This window comes from Brienomyrus brachyistius, chromosome 6 (genome assembly GCF_023856365.1).
Source record: "Brienomyrus brachyistius isolate T26 chromosome 6, BBRACH_0.4, whole genome shotgun sequence".
NCBI lineage: Eukaryota > Metazoa > Chordata > Actinopteri > Osteoglossiformes > Mormyridae > Brienomyrus > Brienomyrus brachyistius.
In genome coordinates this window covers 21,713,438-21,736,686 of record NC_064538.1, presented here as the reverse complement: position 1 = coordinate 21,736,686, position 23,249 = coordinate 21,713,438, and the positions used below count along the sequence as shown (strand labels likewise).

At 41.3% G+C, this 23,249-nt stretch overlaps 3 protein-coding genes across 3 annotated transcripts; 1 reads left to right on the top strand and 2 right to left on the bottom strand.

Moving 5' to 3' along the window:
* Positions 1–359: 359 nt before the first annotated feature.
* On the bottom strand, positions 360–2,161 carry LOC125745187 (ceramide-1-phosphate transfer protein). The gene is made up of 2 exons (XM_049017757.1): positions 1,990–2,161; positions 360–1,526 (listed from the first exon to the last, which is right to left on the bottom strand). The coding sequence occupies exons 1-2, from the start codon at positions 2,115–2,117 to the stop codon at positions 1,004–1,006; spliced, it is 651 nt and encodes a 216-aa protein (XP_048873714.1). The 5' UTR covers positions 2,118–2,161; the 3' UTR covers positions 360–1,003.
* Positions 2,162–2,504: 343 nt separating this feature from the next.
* ints11 (integrator complex subunit 11) lies at positions 2,505–12,162 on the top strand. Its single transcript, XM_049017472.1, has 17 exons — positions 2,505–2,773; positions 2,882–2,979; positions 3,115–3,188; positions 3,292–3,520; positions 4,374–4,472; positions 5,193–5,227; positions 5,349–5,487; positions 5,749–5,813; positions 5,909–6,098; positions 6,367–6,450; positions 7,179–7,268; positions 7,735–7,897; positions 8,255–8,365; positions 8,812–8,873; positions 9,270–9,412; positions 10,880–11,009; positions 12,010–12,162. Exons 1-17 carry the CDS (start codon positions 2,746–2,748, stop codon positions 12,073–12,075), a joined length of 1,806 nt encoding a protein of 601 aa, XP_048873429.1. The 5' UTR covers positions 2,505–2,745; the 3' UTR covers positions 12,076–12,162.
* Positions 12,163–12,459: 297 nt separating this feature from the next.
* On the bottom strand, positions 12,460–14,850 carry LOC125745054 (lysophosphatidic acid receptor 6). Its single transcript, XM_049017473.1, has 2 exons — positions 14,666–14,850; positions 12,460–13,948 (listed from the first exon to the last, which is right to left on the bottom strand). The coding sequence occupies exon 2, from the start codon at positions 13,925–13,927 to the stop codon at positions 12,977–12,979; it is 951 nt and encodes a 316-aa protein (XP_048873430.1). The 5' UTR covers positions 13,928–13,948; positions 14,666–14,850; the 3' UTR covers positions 12,460–12,976.
* Positions 14,851–23,249: the final 8,399 nt, after the last annotated feature.

Here is a 23,249-nt window from a genome sequence, read left to right as displayed (position 1 = left end):
CATCGTCTTACATTTGAATATTATTCCAAACGATGAATAAAAGTAATCTGACACCTGGATAATTCTGATATTTTTTTATTATTTTAACAGGTTATACGTGCGAGCCATCCAATGAATACACACTCTAATTTTAGTACACGGTACTCCCATTAAAAAAAATACATGGCACTAAAAAAAAAAAAAAAAAAAAAAACCCAAAATAAAATGTAATACATTATTAAGCTTTTTTCATAAATTACCATTATCCCACTTGGACACACACATATGTATTTTTTATATTGTGTGTGTGAGTTTGTATTCATTCATTCATTCTTTCTTTCATTTACATAGATAGCCACTTTTGCTATGAGCATCAAGATAAGAGCATTGAATTATAATGGAGCTTATTGCAGGAAGCATATGTTAAGTAGGGTTTCGACGTCTTGGACATGACACCAGTCCATCACAGGGCACATAAATTACATCTTTATCATAACTACATAGTAAATACAATTTACAGTCACAATTCGGCTGAATAGCGTCTCTTTGGGTCAATGGAAGAAACTAGACAGAACAAGAAGATGAGGAACAGAAAATATACAACAATGATTTATACTCCCATGCAACCCCTATAAATAGTCTGAGATTATTTGTTTGCATATGAAAAAGTGGAGGTAAAATGCATTAATATCCTGCTACACCCACAGAACAAAACACAAACAGGAAAATAAGGGAGGGGATTTGAAAAGTAGTAACCGTCTGAACAAGAAACTAGGATGTACGAAATCTGTGTAATGGATGTTTTCAAAGGATTCTGGCCAAGTAAACACCAAAGGGTTAACCCTCCAACAGAGCAACAATCTGTGATCTTGTACAGACTGTAGACTTTGCAGAAAGCCTGCGCTACAGTACTTGCCGCTCCCATACTCCACCCAAAAAAAAACCTGTAGTATTGCTTTCTTGGCCTGAGATCAAATATGAAACTGCACCAATTAACGAAAGTCAGGGTGATGTCATCACCCTGCTAGGGCAGGCTCAGTAGATTGTGTTTGGTATACAAGTCCTCAGTGATCTGATATACTTCTGAGATGAGGGGCAGGGCATCCCCCAGCATGGCGACAACCTGCTCCGGGGGCCCCACGTTCATCACCTCAAAAAAAGTAGAACGCCCTGGGAGGGCACAGAAAGCCACACTAGCAGCTGTACGGATGATCCAGGGATGGTGGTGAGCCAGAGACTCATTGTAAGCATCTGCACACATCACAGAAGTCTTGCCATCTTCGGTGCTCGTGCGCAGCCGCTCGAGAAAGAGCTCCAGCCACCTCAGAGCCCGGTGCAGCCTTAGAATTGTGCGGCAGCCAGACTCTGGAAAATTGCCCGACTTGGTGAGGTCCACCAGTTTATTGTCAAGCTCGTACTTTACCATGGACTGGATGGTGACATACTCCGCCCCATTGTTGCCGTTACGGTGGTTGATCATGATCTGGATTTTACTGACTGCATCTTTAGAGATGAAGGAGAAGATGCTTCCTAGACTGTTCATGAACCTTAAAATAATGAGAATTAATTTTTACGAGATGACATGGTACTGACACCATTCAACAGTAAAACCTTTCTCCACCAAGCACTCGATACAAACGGCTCCCTGTTTTTTTTAGCCCTCAATAAAATAATTGAGCCAGCATTGCTACCTGACACATGCCCTTCCGTACTTAACAGATAGCAGCAAACGAGGGACAGAACTAGACAGTAGTAAAAATACTAGACGTATCATAAAATATTAAATTGCTTAAGTTCTGTATCCGATATCCTGAGTCTAGGACATACAGGATGAGTCGGCAAAAACACTTTCTTCACAACAGTAAGAACAAACAAAATAGTAAAAACTGATATTAGCGATTAATAAAACAGCAACAACTATTAGATCTGTTATAGTAAGGTAAAAGTACATTAAAGATAAGGTGTTGCATTGACTCAAAGAAGCATTTTGGGTGTGGCAAAATGACTTACTTCACAAGTCCTCTCCATCCTGCTACATATTGATCGACAAGAACCTCCTTGTTCTCTGTGAGACATGATTTAAAAACGTCAAGTACTTCTGTTAGACAAAATTTACTGTCCTCCACCGAATCAGCCATGCTCACCCGGAAAAAGTAAAGCAGGTAGATCTCAACAAGACCGGCTAATCAAGTACTTACCGTATTGCTTCTTGTAAAGCCAACTACTGAAAAATTGTTGTATTTTACTATATTGGCATATTATTTTATGGTGGCTAACCAACTAACAGTATACTCCAAGTATGATAATCTATAAACCTTATTTACTTATATTATTTTTCATTACGGAATGACGTGTCTTTACTTAAGAAGGCTGCTGTTACAGTCACAGTTCTCACGCAAAAATAATTGTTTGACGTTTACATTTATTACGGTTATTCGATGTGTTTTTTTTTTACTTGACCCCAGTTTCTGACCAATAGAAATAATTCAAATGATCATGTGATTTGAACATCTAGGGTCAGAGAAAAAAAAATAATCAAAGATGGCTGCGTTCAGCGTTAATAAAAACGAAGTCTGTGAGAAGCTTTTTTAAAAATGTCATAATTGTAAAATATTTAAAATTGATAATTAATGGAAAATATTTACTTAAACCTTCTCCCAGAAACACTTATCCCAGGTAGCACTGTATTGTTTGAAAATTGAAAGCTAGAGCTGAATTTTTTTATTTTAGTTTAATCGGGACTCTCGCATCTCAGTAGATTTCACTATGCCTGAGATTAAAGTAACACCATTAGGTAAGAGTCGAGCCATTTAAGTTTGTAATACCCTTTTTATTGTTTCGTTGTTTCCCGCGGGAGGACTAAAAGTCACGATGGAAAACTATTTTGGTCGTGTTCATGCAGGTGCTGGACAAGATGTTGGCCGGAGTTGCATCCTGGTTTCGATCGGTGGTAAAAATATTATGCTGGATTGTGGAATGCACATGGGATACAACGATGACGTGAGTGTAAAACGTCAAGGGAGATTTGTAGAACATTTAAAGTCTATGACGTGTTAATTCTTACAATAATTCTGAAATAGTAAAGCAAGGAGACTGCTTTTCAATTAAATTGTTGTGTGTATCCATTCAATATAGCGGCGTTTCCCTGACTTTTCGTACATCACCCAAAACGGACGTCTAACCGAATTCTTGGACTGTGTCATCATAAGGTTTGCAGTTTCCGTAATCAAAATGGAAAAGAAGTTTCTATGGTTCTATTTTTTATTTGATTTTTTTTTAAAAAAAGAATTAACACGTTATCCTTGCCCTTAGCCATTTTCATCTGGATCATTGCGGAGCACTGCCCTATATGAGTGAGATGGTGGGCTATGATGGACCAATATATATGACTCACCCAACCAAAGCCATATGCCCCATCTTACTGGAGGATTTCAGGAAAATCACCGTTGACAAAAAAGGGGAAACTAACTTTTTCACATCACAGATGATCAAAGATTGCATGAAAAAGGTGGTGCCTTTGAACCTCCATCAGACAGTTCAGGTACAGTTGTCTCCCAGTGATCATGCTGGTGTCTTACAGGAGAAAACATTAAGAAACAGAATCTACACATGTACAGTATCAGTCAAAAGTTTGGACGCACGTACTTACCTTAAAAATCATTGGTTGCAGGGGGAGGGGGCAGCTCTGTGGGTTGGGACTCGGAAGGCTGGTGATTCAAATTCTAGGGTCAACAGAATGATGCCACCATTGTGCCCCTTAGCAAGGCCCTTAACCCCAGTTGCTCCAGGGACTGTCTTGCCCAGCTTTCTCCTCTACACCAGTTTCATGAGGTGGCCTCCTGGGATGCTTTCCCAGCTGTCCTGAAGGTGGTCCCACGTATATGCTGAGCTCTCATTGGCTATTTTTCCATCACTCTTTTCAAACTCCTCCAAAACCATTTCTGCTGTGTTTAGGTGAGGCGGCCAGGTCATGTGATGTGACATGATCACTCTCCTTTGTAGGTGGTTTGGCATGTCCAAGCTTTTGACTGGTACTCTACATGCTTGCAGAGATGCTGGCTGAATGTAACCTGTCAAGAATAAATGAGCCAGTCCCTCTGACTGATTTCAGTCAGTGGGCTGTCACCTCAGTCAGCGTAAGATGAGGCAGTCTAGGGTTCTTGGGTTCTTCCTGGCGAAGATCACATTGGCTTAAACCAGGAAATGACTTACAGTGCAGGATTAAACCCACCCACTTCTGATTTTGAGAATTAACTCTTCTAATCGCTGTTGTCAGTCTTCAGTATTACACAGACTAAAGTTATCGTTTATGTCTAATTATTGAAATGTTTCACCTGGTGAGGAAAGAGTATTTTAGCAATTAGATCATTTGCATATATGTAATCACTGTTCAGGTGGATGATGAGTTGGAAATCAAGGCGTACTATGCAGGGCATGTGCTAGGAGCTGCCATGGTACAGATCAAAGTTGGAGCAGAATCTGTGGTCTACACTGTAAGTATGTGGGAGTAACATTCCATCATTAGATCTTGATTTATGTGTCTCTTCCTTTTGACCGGAACTACACGGTTTGAAAGTCACGGTATTTGTGCATCAGTAAGAAATGCATGTTAGCCAGATGTAATATGTTTAATAGACTTAAATGCTATGCCCCTTGAGAGCAAAGGGGGGAGATATAGGGGCAATAAGCAGCTAACTATTAAGAGTCAAGGTTTATTGTCATAACATATTGCCCTGTATTAAGTACAAGATGTTCTAAAAAGACTACAGTGAAAGTGTTAGCTGCGTGTCTCCTCACAGCCTGACACTTAAGTGGTAACAAATACAAGTATACAAGATATAGCTGCAATGAAGATGTACATAAATAAATGCAGAAATGAACAGTTAGTTGGATAGAAAGATAGATATAACAAACAATGCAGCAGCATTTGGGATGTTGTGATAATACAGTATGAATAATGTAATAGTAATGACAACAGTATAGACTGATACAGCAACCGTACAGCATAAGGTAATAGTGGCAGTGCGAGGAAGGGTTAGTATCATTGGTTGTTTAATACTCTTACTGCTGTGGGGAAGAAACTGTCTCTAAATTTGGAAATGTGTCTGCGAATGGAAAGGGGTATTTAGGGGTATTTTTTCCTCATTGCTTAATTTAAATTATTGAACTGTGAAGATGTAAACTTATGTACTTATTTTTGATTGTTCATATAGGGTGATTATAATATGACACCAGACAGACATTTAGGGTAAGTCATTGTTTTTAATTGTCGTATATAAATATAGTCACATGATTATTTGAAATACAAATAAGTCTCCTTCGTTAAGCCGCCTCCCACATTTATGCTAAGCATCCCTCTTTATTTACAGGGCAGCATGGATTGACAAGTGTCGTCCCGATGTCCTAATATCAGAGTCCACCTACGCAACCACCATCCGGGACTCAAAGCGCTGTCGAGAGCGAGACTTCCTGAAGAAGGTGCATGAGACTGTGGAGAGGGGGGGAAAGGTACGAGTTATTCATGTAGTTCTAGAACAGAGTACACAAAGGACACATCATCTGAGGTTTTAAGGCAATCTATTCTGCATTTTTAATCTGTGAATCGTCTGGTGTATATTTGCATATAGCAAGTTAGCACTTTGGGTCTTTCTGTATATGAATGCTGGTTATTTTTCCCAATGTGAATGTGATACTGTATCCATTATGGCAGTGAAACAATAATGTTATTTGTGCTCAGTCAGTGATTTGAGGATCTGTTCCCATTTTCAGGTCCTTATTCCAGTCTTTGCCCTGGGAAGAGCTCAGGAACTTTGTATTTTGCTTGAGACATTCTGGTGAGTAGAGAAATAATGGCGTTTCACGTGACATCATCTCATTTCTAGTGTCATGCTCATATTTTCTCTCGATTGCTCTCCTTGCCACCTCACAGGGAGAGGATGAACCTCAAAGCCCCCATCTACTTCTCGACTGGTCTCACAGAAAAAGCCAACCACTACTACAAGCTTTTTATCACATGGACCAACCAGAAAATCCGCAAAACCTTTGTGCAAAGGAACATGTTTGAGTTCAAGCACATCAAAGCCTTTGACCGGTCCTATGCTGACAATCCAGGGCCAATGGTGAGTTTGCACCTCCGATATTCTCTTTAAACATAGTTCATCGTGGGTCATCTGTAGTTCGCATAGTTTCTAGTTGTAACATTATTTCAGCAAAGTTATTTGTTAGAAATTCTGCTTGGTACATACTAAGAAATACCGGATAATATTAAATGCATGTTTGTATGTATGTGCGTTGAAGTCATAAGGGCTGTTAGAACCTAGACCAGACACTGCTGGGGTTTTAAGTAATGGTGGTCCGACCCCCCCCCCCCCCCCCTCCCTTCTTCAGGTGGTTTTTGCCACCCCTGGGATGCTGCATGCTGGACAGTCCCTCCAGATATTCAAGAAGTGGGCTGGCAATGAGAAGAACATGGTAAGTGTCTGAGGCTCTCATTGGCTTGGAGTGGATGGTGCCCCTCCTACCAGCTCGTACATGTCACACCTATTCTGTTCTCTTCTATTACATCTCTTGGATGTTTCATCACAATTTTACGTTACCAGTTCTTTATAGTAATTTAGTCCTTTAAATTTGCAATGACTTATAAGTATGTGTGATACAATATTATAATAAAAGTACACATTATGTGCAGTACAATATTGTTATGTGTAATAACATTTTACTACTGTGCAATATTAATTATGTACACATTATGTGCAATATATGGTTACTCATGGCTTGACTCATCTTCACTTGCAGTATTTTATTTAAATCTATTGAAATCCATTTTACTTGGGTATATATTTTTATATACTTTATTGTATTTCTGTATCCTTCCTTTTGTACCATTTCCTGTCTTCTGAGCACCAAGTAATTTCCTGCAGGATTAATAAAGTTTTCTGATTCTTTTTTTTTTCCATGCTCTGTTTTGAAAGAATTTTATTAGGGAATCGTGTTCCTGTTTTGTCAGTCCTTCCAGAATCACCGGAATCCTTATTTGTTTGACCACACGTGAAGTGACCTCCTGCAGCCGATGTCCGCAAACCTTGCAGGCTTAAATATAGTTGTTAACCTGGTTTGTTCATTTATTTTTTAAACGCACACTTTAGCTGGGAAGGAATCTCATGATAGTCGCCCCGTAGTAATTCACTCTTTCTCGTCAGGTGATCATGCCAGGCTACTGTGTGCAGGGAACAGTGGGACACAAGATCCTGAGTGGCCAAAAGAAGCTGGAGATGGAGGGAAGAACGACGGTAAAATGGGGAGGGGGTGTATTTAGGTTTGGCTCCCTGGTTTGCTGGTGTTCTCCCAAGCTTTTGCACTTTTGCATGTGTCTGTCATAATATTTTCCATTTCCAAATCCTTGGCGTTCCCTCCGCCTTTATCATAATTTCCAGCAGCATGTATAGGGGTGAGGTCACAGTGGCGCTGGTCCTGCTGAAAGCTGATTGGCTCCTGGAATACCCCCTCCCCTGTCACTCACCCAGTCAAAACATATCATTGGCTAATGATAAGCTTGCTTCCTCCTGCATTAATTTTGGCCCCCATTAAATAAAAAAATGTCTGGAAGTGTCCATGATTGCATAAACACAATATAATTTTTTTTTTTATATATTTATTATTATTTGTCACTTCAAACCACAAGTTCAGATGACCTGCATTTGGGCCTTTTAAGCTAAGTTTTACTTATCAGCTCTGTGTGTTCCATGTGCGGCGCAGCTGGAGGTGAAGCTGCAGGTGGAGTACATGTCTTTCAGCGCCCACGCCGACGCCAAAGGCATCATGCAGCTGATCCGCATGGCTGAGCCTCGCAGCGTGCTGCTGGTGCACGGCGAGGCCAAGAAGATGGAGTTCCTCAAGGACAAGATTGAGCAGGAATTCAGTGAGTAGAGCTCAGACCTGCTATAACAGTCAAGCTGATCATGAATATAGCCCACTGACATCTGCTAATGACATGCAGAGAGCAGATCCAAAAATAACACATTTCTCTGTAATATGGATTATAATTTTACTTTCCAGTTATCAGAAAAAAAACAAGCAGTTACCTGGTTCTGGGTGTATTTTGGACAAATACCCTGATACTTTTGTGAGACGAGTTGCGTGTGTTTGCTTAAAACAGTCATTGCTGTGATTAATTTGTGTCTCTGTTTTCTTTATGACACATCAGCATCTGTTAATCATTGTGTTCTATTATGGTTCTATGTTTTTGCATGAATACTAAAATTGTCCTTCACCGCAGGCATAAGTTGTTTTATGCCAGCCAATGGGGAGACTGCTACTATAGCAACAAACCCCAGTGTGCCGGTGGACATTTCCCTCAACCTTCTCAAGAGAGAGGCTGCCCTTGGAGGTATGTTCTGCGTCCAGCAGAGGGCAGTATAACGCTTGAAGAAATTTCAGGTGTGTTAGTATGTGAGATGACATTTGAACCACATGGTAGATGTTCGTCACACACAAGTTTTTTCCGTTACTGTTCATGATTAACTCCTGCCACGGGGGGTTTTATATGAATAATTTAGTACTACAACATGTTTTTCTGTTTTTGGAACTTTTCTTGAGTTCTAACCAGAAAGTCCTCGTACTGTATCATTTCATCTGCAGTTTTGTAGCCACATGGCTATATATGTTCCATGACCCGGTTTTTCTCAGGTCTTTGGCTGATTCTCTACTCTCAAGTTAAATGTATGTCATTGACATTTAATTACACGACTTTGGAGCTAACGGCTGCCGTTTGTGGTCTTTGTCCAATGACTTTGCGGTGTGTTTCTGGACTCTTCCCTGCACGGTTCATCGCAGGTCCTCTGCCTGACTCCAAGAAGCCACGCACGATGCACGGCACACTCATAATGAAGGACAATGTGAGCACACAAATTACCAAAGCTTTTATTCTCTGCCCCCTGCTTGTCTCGGTGTGGCACCAGCTGGTATGCACGTTCAGTACCCAATTCTCTGCCATAATGAGTATTTCTGGGGCCTGGTATGGTGTGGGATCAAGCTCCGTGCCTTCAGCTACCCTGCCTTCCAGTTTAACAGCTAGTGATTTAAGTGTTTCTTTGTCTCCGAACTCTTAACAGAACCATAATTTTACCACATATATTCAATATAGACTGAATTGTTTTAATATTAATCTAATATTACTTAGACTTTAAAAGTCTTGAGCTTCGAGTTGTCTGTTGTTCCCTTAGATTTAAATAAAAGTATTTTCTCTTCCTCTGTCATAAACCCTGATTCCTGCTCTGTGTGTCGGGACGCAGAGTCTCCGCCTGGTCTCCCCTGAGCAGGCCCTCAAAGAGCTCGGCCTCAATGAGCACCAGCTGCGCTTCACCTGCCGCGTGCAGCTGCAGGACCCCCACAACGACGCCGACACGCTCAACAGGGTCTACAGCCACCTCAAGAGGTAATGATTGCGGAGGTGGCAGCGTTTCCTGTTGTTACCATCTTGGTCTTTCCACGTTCACGTAACATGACGTTTTTAATGTTGAACTCTGAAGAATTCATAGCCCCATGCAGTCTGACTCCTTTGTTAATCCAGCTTTTTTGGTGTCGTGTGAGATTAAATATGAGTTGACTGTGCCTTTTTATGTTACGCTATTGAGCTAGAATAATACCAAACACAGTAATGCTTCCCCGGCTGGCTGGTCACATTAGTGAGGTAGAGTGGTACCTCAGTATACGTCCTTAATCTGTTCCAGATTCTTGGACTTGTACCAAACAGGACATATACCAAAACTCAGTTTTTCCTATAAGGAATAAAGGGAAAATTATTAATCCATTCCCATGAAAGAAAAATCCTATTGTTATTGGCATATTATACATTGATGGGGTTGTATAAAATTATTTTAAACACTGCTTAATACTAAAATACATAAATACAAAAGCAATTAGATGAAATAAATGAAAAGAGAGTTATAGCACAGGTTATTCATTGAATGGTAGCAACTGGCGTACTGACGCTTGTGGGCAGTCGTGGCTTTGTCTCGAGAGGTAAACAAGGGTAGTGCGCGGAGTCGTGGCTCATTTTGACCTATGCAAGTTTTAGCGCGCGAGGAATCTGTATTCGTGGCCACAGGGTTGTGGGTTTGAAACCCATAGCCAGTAGTGCCACCCTCACCTGAAGATCGCTATTCGCATTCTAAATAGCCGCATTTCTGCATATTCAAATTGCATTCGCATGGTAATTAGATGAACAACGCAACGGTGAAATGCGATCCAGATACATCCCCATCGGCGTCATAAAAGGTGCGGGGGGGTGGGGTGGATGTGGCCAGGTGTGAATGGCTCATACGTGCACATGTTCAGTGGAAGGTGACATGCCCAGAAATGGTGACATGAGTTTAGTTTTTCTTATTTATTTATCCAACTGAACGTTGCAACTACACCATTCAGTCATCTTCATGTAGCCAAGACTTTGGTGATCACACATCTGGGATCAAAACAAACTGCCACCATTGCTTACTATGTACTTTTTATAATGTTTCTGCAAGTGTTCCAAACTTGCAATGTTTATACTTTTGATTTCAAATTACAGACTTCACATAAGTCTAACATATATACAATGTACACTAAGCTTAAGATGAGTTTAATGCCAAAACAGATATATAAGAAATCATTTATTTGCCATGAATTAAGTTTATGATACTGAATGAGATGCCCCATGCCCCAGTCAGTGAAAGTGTGATCCCTGCCCCTAGACCCCAGAGGGTTAATTCTAAATTCTCAGAGGGCGCAGTACTCAAGCTAATTGCGATATTTCTCACATGTATCTCTGTATCTGTCATGGATACCAGTATGGCTTATCTGAAAGCTTACCAGCTTCTCCACAAGGATGAATAAAATCTCCCCTATCTCCCCTCTCTCGTGGCAGCGTGCTGAAAGGCTACACAATCCAGCACCTTACTGATGGCACTGTTATGGTGGAATCCATCGTCCTCAAGGTCTCGTCCTCTGCTGAAGACCCCAATACAAAGGTGGTTCTGCTTTCCTGGAGCTACCAGGTATGACACCATCAGTACACCACCCTACAGTGGCCTCTAAGTCTCACAGTGCCACTTTTGCATGGATGAAACGGTGGGTAATTTCTGATCACCGCATATCCATCTCAGGCAACTGTTACATTGAGAGCCATTTTCTTCACAAAATGTAGAAAAATAATGTTTGAAGTTGGTGTAGATAATTAAAGAATGCTTTGGATGCTGTAGTTGTGTGACCTCTGCAGTTGTTATTTTCCGAACACCTCAATAGCCAATATAGGCTTAAAGTGTGGTTGGAAATTCTTTTAAATAAATACATCGTAGGTGGTCTGGAACAGTACCCCCCAGTACAGGTCACATTGTCCCCACCCCCATGATCATGTGCTAGTTGCATGCACTTCTCCGCCGCTTTGTCATCTGAAGGTGAAACTTCAGCGTTGTCTTGTTTTTATGGAAAATGTAAAATCACTGCAGTGTGAAAGTAAGACAGACATGTAAATCTGGCATTGGCCATGAAAACGGAGACGACAAAACAGTATGAGCCGCTTACCTTCATAAGACGTCTACCGGCTTATATAACGAATAAGCAGGTAGGCTGTTTACTTACAGGAAATAGAAACCGCAAAGCTCACTAGTAGCTCTAAACTGTAAAGAACCACAGTCATCTGATAAGATTAATTTGCCTCAGTTGTGCTTATTTGTTGCATGGCTGTACCTGCAACAGTGGTTTGGAGTCAATATTAAAGTGACTACTTTGTCCATTCTGTGGATTGAAGGGTTGAAATGTGTAAACATATGAAAAATGTCTTGCAAGGCGCACAAGAAAAGCAATATTAAGATTAATAAGTAATTTACAAATAGCTAACGCAGCCTTGCTATTCAGTGTGGGGTCATTTGCATTATGGATATATAGGAAATTCTTTTTAGCTGTGTGTGTGTGTGTGTGTGTGTGTGTGTCCTGCTTGGTTTTCAGAATGTAACAGGGTGGTCTGTTATAATATTTAGAGACGGTTTTCTCTTATAGGATGAGGAATTGGGCAGCTTCCTATCATCGTTGCTTCGGAAAGGGCTTCCATCTGGATTGTGCTGAATTCTCTGTGAGGAGAATGACATTGTACCTCTTTGTCTGTGCAGGACTGGTTCGAATAAAACTTTTACAATAAAACATTGAATCACAGTAACATTGCTGATTTTTTATTTTTTATTTTTGCTTTCTATATTTTGCATTATCAAGAACTTCATCTTTCCCCCCACAGTCCAAAAACATGCTGAGGCTAATTGGAGTTGCTAAATTCCCTGTAGGAATGCATGTGTGAGTGAATGGTGTGTGAATGTGCCCTGCGATGGGCTGGCCCCCCATCCCGGGTTGTTCCCTGCCTCGTGCCCATTGCTTCCGGGATAGGCTCCGGACCCCCCGCGACCCAGTAGGATAAGCGGCTTGGAAAATGGATGGATGGATGGATAAAGACCTTCCATCTATTAAAAGGTGTTTATTCATAGAATGCTAATTACACAGTTAGGGTTTCCATGCTGTGAAAAATGGTGAGTCAACAAGCTGTTACTTACTTGGGCAAACTTAGTTCACTAAGTTCAACATAAACAGGAAATTAAGCATAAATCTATCAAGGTTTTAATCTATGTAGTAATCTTTCTGACATCATATAATGTGGTAAATGCCTTTTGCAACAGTGTTCAACCATCTTGTTAAGTATTTTACAGCACAAATTAAAGTTTTGCTCCAAAACCTGTAGGATCTTCACAGACCTGGGTTAGCCCCCCTAGTTAGTGGTATAGTTAAACTTTGGTAAAGCAAAGCCACAGATTATGCAGTCAAAATGTTTCGTTTTCATATTGGGCATGTGGGTATAAATCACTGGCTCTGCTCATCATGGTATGTCAGCCTCTTGTCACTGCTGGTGACCACATGGAGTGTCTGTCCGTGCTGAACATGGAGGCCTCATAAGCTTCAGCTCCCAAGATGTAGATTAGTTTCACATTTTGCAGCTGATGTTGTAGACCCTATGGTGCCTACCTAGTGACAGCCATGTGGGCCTGTTCAGCTTGCAGAAGCTGGTGGAGAAGTAATAGATTACAGGGTCCAGGCAGCTGTTGATGCTGACGAGCGCCATGGTAACACGGCGCGCGCGGTAAATGGCGGAGGCGAACGGGCAGTACTGGATCACGCGGAGACGCACGAGGAGGTGCAGCAGGTACACGATGTGGTACGGCAGGAAGCAGAGCACCGTGATGCCCAGGATGGCGCAGATGACACGCAGCGCCCGGCGGCTGGTGCCCGTGTGGATGCGAGCGATGCGGCGAGCCACCAGAGGGTAGCACACCATGATGATGACGAAAGGCACCAGCGAGCCAAACAGCAGGCTGCAGGCGCTGTAGGCCGCCAGCCGCGTATCCCACTCGTACTCTGAGAAGTTCTCGAAGCAGCTCCGCCGGCCGTCGGTGGAGTTACTCTCCAGAGGGCCGACCATGATGAAGATGGAGACGGCGACACCGGCGACGGTCCACACCGAGAGGCTGACCAGCTGCGTGCAGGGGCTGCGCTGAAGTCGCAGGTAGACGTGAGGATGCACTGTGGCGACGTAGCGGTCGATGGCGATGCAGCTGAGGAAGGCGATGCTGATGTAGATGTTGGCGAAGAACAGAGTGCCCGTGATCTGGCACGCCTTGTCCCCAAAAATCCAGTCGTTTTGGTTTAAGTGGTAATGGATGCGGAAAGGCAGCGTGCACAGAAAAGCCGTGTCTGCCAGCGCCAGGTTGATGACGTACACGCTGGTGGAGGTGCGTGGTGTGATTTTGCACATGAACATGTAGAGGGCGAACACATTACCCAAGAGTCCGAACACCACCACGAAGCTGTACACCACCGGGAAGAGGACGAACTGAAAGTCCGCCGTTTGGATGCAGCTGCTTTCTGAGCTGTTCATCTTCGGTTCTGATGGTTCATCCTTAATGTCCGAGGAAGGAAAAAGTCACTCTTCAAAACCAAACTTCTTATATTAAATATTTGATTTAACCTTCCCGCAAAATCAATATGCGCCAGCAATCCTAAAATATAGTGCAAACTATCACACGGTTATATACAGTCGTTTATCTTTAAAATACTGTAAAAAATCTCATTTAAAATCACATTTTTGGCTGTTGTTAATTTCACGTGTATGTATTCAATCTGACTTTTAGCTGCTACTGAGCAGTGGCTGCATCATAAGTCAGTGCAGACAGGTAAGGCGATGAAATGAAGGTCGATGCTTTTTAAGGCAAAGCTTTTGGGGACCTGGACTGTTTGTGGAACAATCTGAGCAAAATCCCACAGACACTCAGGCTTCTGAACACCACACTGCTCCATATTATGCGCCTGTTTGTTGTTTATCTAATGTGGAATGTTTGTTACGTAATGTTTAGTAGATAATATAAGTAGTAGTATTTCCTCTGTCTCCCCTTCTCTTTAATTATCGATAATTGCAATTGAATTTTGTTGCAGTAAGTAAATTGTTCCAAGACTCTGTCATTAATGTCGCTTTGCGACTTCAGGAGAAATGGTATTTCGTTTCTCTGTGCTACACATGGCTGAGATGACAATAAAGCTTTTTCTCGACTCGCTACACTTGAATTCTGAATACGGTAAATGCATATAAAGTATGCTAATTAAAATGAAGCATACTTACAGTGTGTGTAGAGGGACCCAAGTCATTTGATCAAATCCAGGACACCAGAAGCCAAAGAGAAGGGATGCCGTTTACCCAGAAAATGAATAGAAATGTGGCACCTAACTTCTTACACAGGGACCTTGCTGTTTGCCGCCTCTGTGGAAAATACCTCTCTGAGATCTGCAGAATGAAAGTGCAACTTTTCGAAACCCACAGGAAACCTGCAGCAGAGTCTGAGTGTTAATTTTACAGAACACGTCATCCAGCCTCAACAACACCCACCACCATATTTTTAAAACTGGGTCCCACATACCCAAAAGTCACAGCTTAGCCCAAAGACTTTCCTTCCCTCTTCTACACTGCTTATCCACTAGTGAGAAAGTACAGGGGAATGAGTAAGGAATACCCTAAATCTCATCTCCTCTCTCTCTGAGAAGGTTGTTGTGTTCGGTTGCATGGGTTTTCTGCTGCAGTCCAAAGAGATGCATTATGTGTGTCAGTGTTTGTGTGTGGATTACATTTATATTACATTATGGGGAGCAAATGGCTCCCACAATGTGACAAAAACCTGTTGTTTTGATGTTCTGGGGACCTTTTTTTCCAGGATCCCACAAAGATCTGTGCATGTAATCAAAAAACTGAAGATGCCAAAAATCTCATATTGAGATAGGTGGGCATGCATAGATCACATTTGGGGAACCTGAAACTAAAACCTGAACTTCCTTACTTTTGGGAACATTTTTCAGGTTCCCAGTTGGTTAATCTAAATTTTATAAAAGTCCCTGAATGAAATCAAGAAAGTAAAAATGCCAAAAGTCTTATATTTTGTTTGGTTATTTATGGTTAACAACATAAGATATTGACAAACAAGAGAAGGACCTTCAGCCCCTCAAGCTCATTAGGGGAGAGCTGTTCAAATCTTATCTATCTCTGATTTAAAGGAACCCAAGGTTTTACAGTAGCTTGCACTACACTAACAGGAAGACTATTCCATACCTTAAATGCATGCTGTGTAAAGAAGTGCTTTCTGAAATCCAGTTTAAAATGTTCTCCCGCTAATTTCCACCTATGACCACAAATTCTTGCATTTGAACTAATATTGAAATAACTATTTGGTTGAACAGCAACCAGACCTGTTAGAATCTTATATGCCTCGATCATGTCCCCCTTAATCTCCTTTGCTCAAGGCTGAACAGATACAACTCAGCTAAAATCTCTTCATAGACATTCCTCTAAGAATCATTCTTGTAGCCCTACGTTGAACCCTTTCCAAGGCAACAATGTCCTTTTCAAGGTAAGGTGACCAAACCTGCACACAATATTCTAAGTGGGGTCTTTCCAAAGAACTGCATAATCTTACCCTCACCTCCCTTGACTTAAACTCCACATACTTAGAGATATAACCCAACATCCTATTGGCCTTTTTAATTGCTTCCCCACACTGGTGAGAGTGGGACATGGAAACATCAACATACACACCAAGTTCTCTCTCATAATCAGCTACCTCCATTTCAGTGGAACCCATAAAATATCTGTACTTTATATTTTTAACTAAGGTTAGAGTAACTGGATAGGGGTTAAGACCGTCATGACTGGGATTAGGGTTTTTCCCCCATTTAGATACAGTAGGTTCACAAACACATGTATGTGTGTATTTGTGTCAGTGAGGACATGCTTGTCCCCTGACATGAGTTTGGATCCCCTCCATCTTCATTCCTTATTCTGGAATAGACTTCAGGCTCCAGCTTAGGGGAGTAGAAGATTGATGGGTGGATGAGGAATGCCATCACATCAACTTACTCAACGGCTGTCAGCATAAGAATCCTAAGTTTCTGCATAGCCATTCCCATTTGTCTCGATTTGTTTGATGGTTGCCGTCATTATTCAGAAATAAAGTGTATTGACGCCAAAAAGGAAGATGTAGAAAATTTGACATCAACAAGAGTTTGTGGCTCAGCAGATGAGGATGCTTTCCCCATGATCGCAAGGTTGCTGTTCGAATCACAGCGAATGATGCTGCCATTTGGCTTCTGAACAAGGCCTTTAACCTGGCATTGCTGCATTCTGGGGGACCCACCCACTGCTGTGACCCCCAGCCTCATTCACACCTATATGTGACGCATGAACAGCGAGATGGAGTAGGCGAAAAGAGAATTTCCCTAGTCATGGGCAAATGATTCTTCATGAACCATTTGCTGTATTTTCTGACCCCACTAAATAATGCTCTCTGTTAATAAAAGGGCTCAAAGCATGGCCCAAAGCCGACCAAGACCGCCATCTAGTGGTGGTGGAAAATACAGCAAATGTTTTATGAACCTTCATTAAATTTCCCCACGGGCATGAATAAAAATTCAGTTTCCTATGTGCATTTTGAGTAAACTCTACCCAAATGTGACCTGAAATGTACTCAAATGAATATATGAAAGAGCCCGAATGTGTTCGCCCCATTTTCCAAACATTTGCTGCTTCACGTTTATGCCAGAGAAAGATAGTTTTTTAAAAATTCTGTATTAAGATGTAGTTTTTGTTATCCTACACTGGAGGGCGCTGTCTTACAGGTTTTTTTCTATTGCTTTGATTTGGCATTAGCGCACTAAGAGCAGCGCGCAGACTCCATGCGTGACATGTACTGAATTTGACCTACTTCTGCAAATGTTTTTTTTTTTAAATAAGGGAAATAGTAAAACTAAAACAGCAGTATATTTATGTATATATTTATATGCACACGCATAAAAACATGAAATATCTATACGTTAAATGAATAAGTCTGTTTACAAAGGGCTGCTGCATAATCCTGTCACTGGTCTTTTTGTATGACCAGTCCTGCCCAGTTGACTGGTGGCAGAAATAAGAGCAACAGGACCTGGTGGGTTTTGCTCTTGTCCACCGATATTCAGCTTTAGTTGGTTTCAGGGGAATTCTATAATTTTCACAGTGAGGAGATGTTCATTAGAATATGGTTCATATTTATTATCTAAGTGTACTGCACTATTGCAAAGACTGAAGTAAAGCAAGTGTTCAGTATATAAATAATAACACGATGTATCATAATAAGTATGATTATTTTAATTCAAAGAGAACAATGAATACTTTTCTCATCAGGTTTTCAGGTAGAACTTAGGATCCCTGTTGTGGTACAAAAGCACAGATTTGAATAATAGTGTCTGATAAGCAAATATACATAAATCTGGATAACAATTTTAACAGAATAACAAAGGTTTTTTTTTTGGTTACACTGTCAGGTTGAAATGTCAGAATTGCAAGCAGTGATCATGTTTCCACTAGGAGACCCAGTAGACATTTCTGAAGACCTGCCAAACATCATCAGATTCTCTCAACATAGTCACTTTCATCCATTCCTGTCAGATATTGAACCCATTAAGTCTGATCAAAATCTTTTTTATTCCAGTTTTTGAACCATTGTGTAAAAGTTCTTTTTCCCCTTTTCTATTAGTTTCTCACACTAAAGTGAAAGTCCCAGTTTTTTTTGACTCTGCCAAGTTCCTACAACAGAGGTGTCCCAGGAACTGGCAAAGACTTTTTTTTCACTGCCAGTCCTCTTACAGAGGCACTGCACAAAAGCGCAGTTGCTGAGGTACCGCCGGCGGTCCCACTTACGTTCTAGTCATTTCTCATTTACTCATTTACATTTTATTTTAATCAGGAAGAGTCCGGGCGACAGATTCTTTAGATCATTTAAACCACTCAGACGGTCTTATTTTCCTGCGGGAGCCAATAATCACTTCATGAGTATGACTTTGGGACACCTGAGGGCGAGAAAATTTTTCCTTGGTTCTTGGTTTATCGGAACCACATATTCTTAACACCTTCACAATGCCTGCCCCACTCTTGATAGCCATGGTGTGGTACACCACTGTCCTGCTCTCTGCCAAGTGAGCTGCTTTTTATATGCACTGCTGGTCATATGAAGATGCGTGGGAAAGTTCTAGTATTACCACCTGTCCAGGAAGCACCTGCTTGTTTTTCTTGGCTCTTTATCAGCATCTGGAAATGTGCAGGTCTGTGGGACGTACCTTGGCTGACTGGAACCCTTCTTTCCACAGTAGCATGATGCTGCCACTTAAATATTTGAGTGGTTATTCAGACACCAGTCTTGATTCTCCCTCATTTCACTCTTCAACACTCTATGGTTCACAAAACCCACCTATGAATCTACATCATATGAAAGCCTGAAGAGCCAAGAGTTAAAAGCTGGTCATTAATGTGGTTGGAAGGGTGCGCTTTGCACATTTTAGATGGAGATCTAGAATGCTGGGATTCAGTCAGACATTACATTTTGATCTGGATTATCGATTAGAATAGTTAATTTTCATTTCCATTTTTTTTTCTTCCTTTTTTTCCTTTTTTTTTGAAAAAAAGGAACAAAAAATTCATTTCCATATGGGGTATTATGCAAATTTTTGGGAAATGATTAGCTTAGGAAAACAAACCATGTCAATTGTTTCTGGTTATACTATATCTACAGCAGCTTGTTGTAATTCAATGCAAGTCAATGCAGTCAATCTACTGATGAATTCAGTTTTTTTTTCCAGCAGGCTTTTTGCCTGAAAGGCGATTAATCTCCCTTGTGTATTACCCACAGCCTCCTTTCTGTTTCAATCAAGTAACAAATGGGGGTTAGTGTTACAATGCTTAACCCACTGTGATCTGCACAGCAGTGACTGACAAAAACATTGTTTCGCTTCATGACCAACAGATGATAAAAACTTCTTACTACGTTGCCATGGATTATTATGCTTCTTGACAACAGCCTGTGGATAAATATATTAAATATTTACTAGTATTTACTAGTCACTGGTGACAATGAACTCCATCAACACAACAACTTGTGAACTGAATGTACAGATTCATAAGGAATAAGTTTCTGTGTGCAAGATGTGGTGGAGCAACTCAATCAAGAAAACATAATTTCAGAAAATCATAACAGGGCTGTCTGTTCTCTCTGTCTTTAAGTAGGTTATCCTTCGCTCGCCCTTTAAATTCCAGACACCACAACTGACTCAAAAAGCATAAGAAAAGAATAAGCTTGTTCCATTACTGCGTGAAATCCATGACTGAGCTGGAGAAAGTGCAAACACGATTGGCTTGCAAATGAAAGGTGGATTTGTGCTGTGTTTGGATTAACTCCCACTGCAGGCGACATTTCCGACGTTTGCTGGATCCTCTGCCCGCTTGATCCCAGATGTGCTCATCACAAGGGGTTTATTCTTTGTCTCTATATGCAGAAGCTTATTAGTAATTTCAGCACAATGAAAGGTGCAAATGGAGGCACAAGCATTATTGAAAATGTGGACAGATTAACCTCATGCGACCGTCGTAGTGTTATTTCCCGTGTCCTAAAATACCATTTAAAAAAAAAGTAATTTGAATACAAATAGCATTTGGTCCTGGGGTGCTGAATGGAGGAGTATAGGCGCAGCTAAAGTAGCTAGGTCATGCTGCTTCAGAATCTGTGAATTATTTATTTCAACCCCCCCCGGCTGTCCCAGCGACATTTTCTTTGCAAGCCTTTTTTCCTTTTCTCCGTTTCTTCCCGAATCTCAAGTTCCAAAATAAAATTATTTGTAAAAAAAAGGCGCTTGCTTTTGTATTTTGTGTTTTGTATCTTCAGGGGCCTGTCTTTTACGAAGTAAACAGTATTTGATCAATGGCCAGCCCACGGCGCAGCAGTTCATGTGGATTAGTGCACAGGGCTGTGGGCGTGAGTCGTGTGTTGCAATCACAGTGGGATCGCTTTTCTAGATTATGCACCGTCTCAGCCAAACTGCATTCATTTTTCTGAACACCAAATACACATTGCGTGATTGCTGACGTGTTACACAATGCTTGAGCTCTGAAATCGAGGTGGTAATTTCGATTATGTTTCCGATCCTTGCTGTTTCTCTGCCAGCAGGGATGGGGCAGACTCCTTGTGTGATTTTCTGTTTGCCTGTCATGATTTGCGGGACTCTTGTTTAACCATCTGCACTTAGCACTAGATTGTATAATGTTTCAAACAGGAAGTACCTTGGTACACCAGTGAAAAGTATTTCACGTGTCGATGTTACGCATATACTATGTTACACATACTTCAAATACCTACATTAAAGTATTTAGCTGACTTATTATGTTAACTATTGATAGTTAATGAGTGGATCGTCTTCATTTAAAGTGACATACACAGAATAAAAAATGCATTACAAAACAGAAGAATAGGAAATGAATGGGAAACGTCCTAAAAGTCACTGGTCTTGGTTTTCCATCTTACTGTAGTTTTTGGGAGTAGAGAGGAGCCTTTGGGTGCAGGAGCCTCTCCAACATAACATCATAACATCACACCATACTACCTTGCTGTCTGTCTCTCTGTACTGCATCCACTAGGGGGGGTTCCAAAACCTCCCTATTGGAACGGTTGAGGTTCCCATTTTGCCTCCTACCTAAAACCCTGTCTCTCTGTGTTCCACGTTGCATTGTCCGCCATTTATTTGTTCACTCTACAATCAAAGATCCATTAGCTCACCTCATTTCTCTGTTCCTTATATTTTAATTATAAGTAAACAGGCATTCAATACTCCATTATTGCGGTGTGCAACGTATCACCCCATGAGATTCCTGCCTTGATAAGCCACAGACATTACTCACACAGCCAGAATGAGTATCTCTGGAGAGTTTTGGATCAATATAATGCATGTAACATGATATTACATCATTAAAGAACATTAGCTTGTCCATGGATGGACATCTGATCACTTATGGACACCAGTGTGGCTGTTTGTTGATGGTGATTCTCCAGCCTCCACTCTCCTTACGATAATGTTTACAGATAGTCTATAATCAGCAGCATCTCCTGAGAGTTAAAAGACCTGTCACAAGCAATCCTCTTTGAACCTGTGTTTTCACATTAGCCACTTAGCCGGGACCATCTGTCATGACTGTGATGCCGTCGTTTGTACCAGTGAAAGGTGTTGCAGAGGTTAAGATCCTTAGCTGGACCTGCAGAGTGGCTCGCATCTGTTTCCCTGCTGTCCCTCTGAGAATAAATCAGCCCCCCCTATGCCCTGACATTCAGCTCCAAGCCAAACTACAAATGCACCAGCGTGTCTCTCAGCTCTTAGTCAGTGCAGTGTTAACTGCCAGTCTAGGGATAGAACACCATTAACAAAGACAAAGAGACGCCGAAAAATCTCCAACACACGACAAACAAAATAATCAGTAAAACAAAAGGTTTATTACAAATAATACGAATAATGGCTCGTATCACAAAAGATGGAAAAATAAGACCAAATGACAAAAATAGCAAGGCACAAAGCCAAAGCCATGTCTGTCTGTCTCTCACACAAGCAGCAAACGATCATGACGACAGACCGTGACTGGGGCGGAGCATCACTGATGGAAGAGCGCAGCCTCGTCTCTCAAGGGAACAGCACCCCTTTATACAGCCGCACAGCCAATCACTGACAGCAGGAACAGGAACAATTAAGCACCACAGCAAAAGCAAAGCACTGCAAATACACCGAGACGTAACAGCAGTCATAGTTCAAGTCAGCGTTCAACAGAGACATCAATAAAAATCTGCAAATACGTCATTTGACCATCTGGTCTTTGTGGAAGCAATCCACTGAAAGTTGATGTCCTGCGTTTTTAACTAACGAACTGAGTTGGGACGGAAGTGTTATGGTCAAAAAACATTTTCACTTGCCTCTGTTGTTGTTATTTATACTTTTGGCCAAACAACAATTAACCAGTTTGTGCTTTATAGAATTTGAAAAGCAACCTCTGATGAAACGTCAGTATTAAGAATTTGAATTTACGTTTTTTGTGTGTGTGTGTGTGTGTGTGTGTGCATAAACCACACGTAGATGTCCCCATAATGTGGTAAACCTGTTACTTTTTAGCTTATACGGACAATTTTCAGATCCCCACAACATAAATTTTATTAAAAATTTGTGACTGCAATTGGTTACTTATGGTCAAGGTTAGGGCTGGGTCGGGGTTAAGGGTGTCGTAAGTGGGATTAGGGTTTTTCCCATAGAAAAGAATGGAAGGTCGCCATGTGTGTGGTGTTTCTGTGTGTGTGTATGAGAGAGAGCATATATTAACATAGGGGCAAGGATGTCTTGTGTTTTACGGCAGCACAGTCCGCAGCTCATCTTGTCTTACTTTTCCCGAAGTCATAATGTGGAAAACATATTCACCTTCATGCATGGTCTTGATCTTCTGGATATAAATCATAAAAAAAGACACATATAGCCTCTGACTATGAATCTACCAATAAGCCTTAATAAGCATTCAATGGCCTGGGAGTAGCTCTAGCAAGAGCTACTGTACTAAAGAGCGACCATTCAAACAACCATAGTGGCTTGATCTAGGGATTAACACATTCACAGAGATATACCCGGAGTTCCTGAAAGCAGCATGCTACTCCCCTGCTCCAGTGTACTCACCTCGTCCCCTACACTGTCCATAAAACAGGCACATAGTACAGACGCAGAGCGAACCCACAGGCTAACAGCGTCCTGGTAACTACCAGCAAGCTAAATCCAGGAAATACACCAATAAACAACTTAGTATTCTTCTACTTTTACAACCAGACTCGGTAATC

What these genes read in the sequence shown, in the direction of transcription:
- LOC125745187 (XM_049017757.1), bottom strand. Translation starts at nt 2,117, where the DNA reads ATGGCTGATTCGGTGGAGGACAGTAAATTTTGTCTAACAGAAGTACTT. An exon ending in GGATGGAGAGGACTTGTGAA is followed by an intron (nt 1,527 to 1,989) that starts GTAAGTCATTTT and finishes CATTATTTTAAG; the next exon opens with GTTCATGAACAGTCTAGGAA.
- ints11 (XM_049017472.1), top strand. Translation starts at nt 2,746, where the DNA reads ATGCCTGAGATTAAAGTAACACCATTAG. An exon ending in ACACCAGACAGACATTTAGG is followed by an intron (nt 5,228 to 5,348) that starts GTAAGTCATTGT and finishes CTTTATTTACAG; the next exon opens with GGCAGCATGGATTGACAAGT. An exon ending in CACTCATAATGAAGGACAAT is followed by an intron (nt 8,874 to 9,269) that starts GTGAGCACACAA and finishes GTCGGGACGCAG; the next exon opens with AGTCTCCGCCTGGTCTCCCC.
- LOC125745054 (XM_049017473.1), bottom strand. Translation starts at nt 13,927, where the DNA reads ATGAACAGCTCAGAAAGCAGCTGCATCCAAACGGCGGACTTTCAGTTC.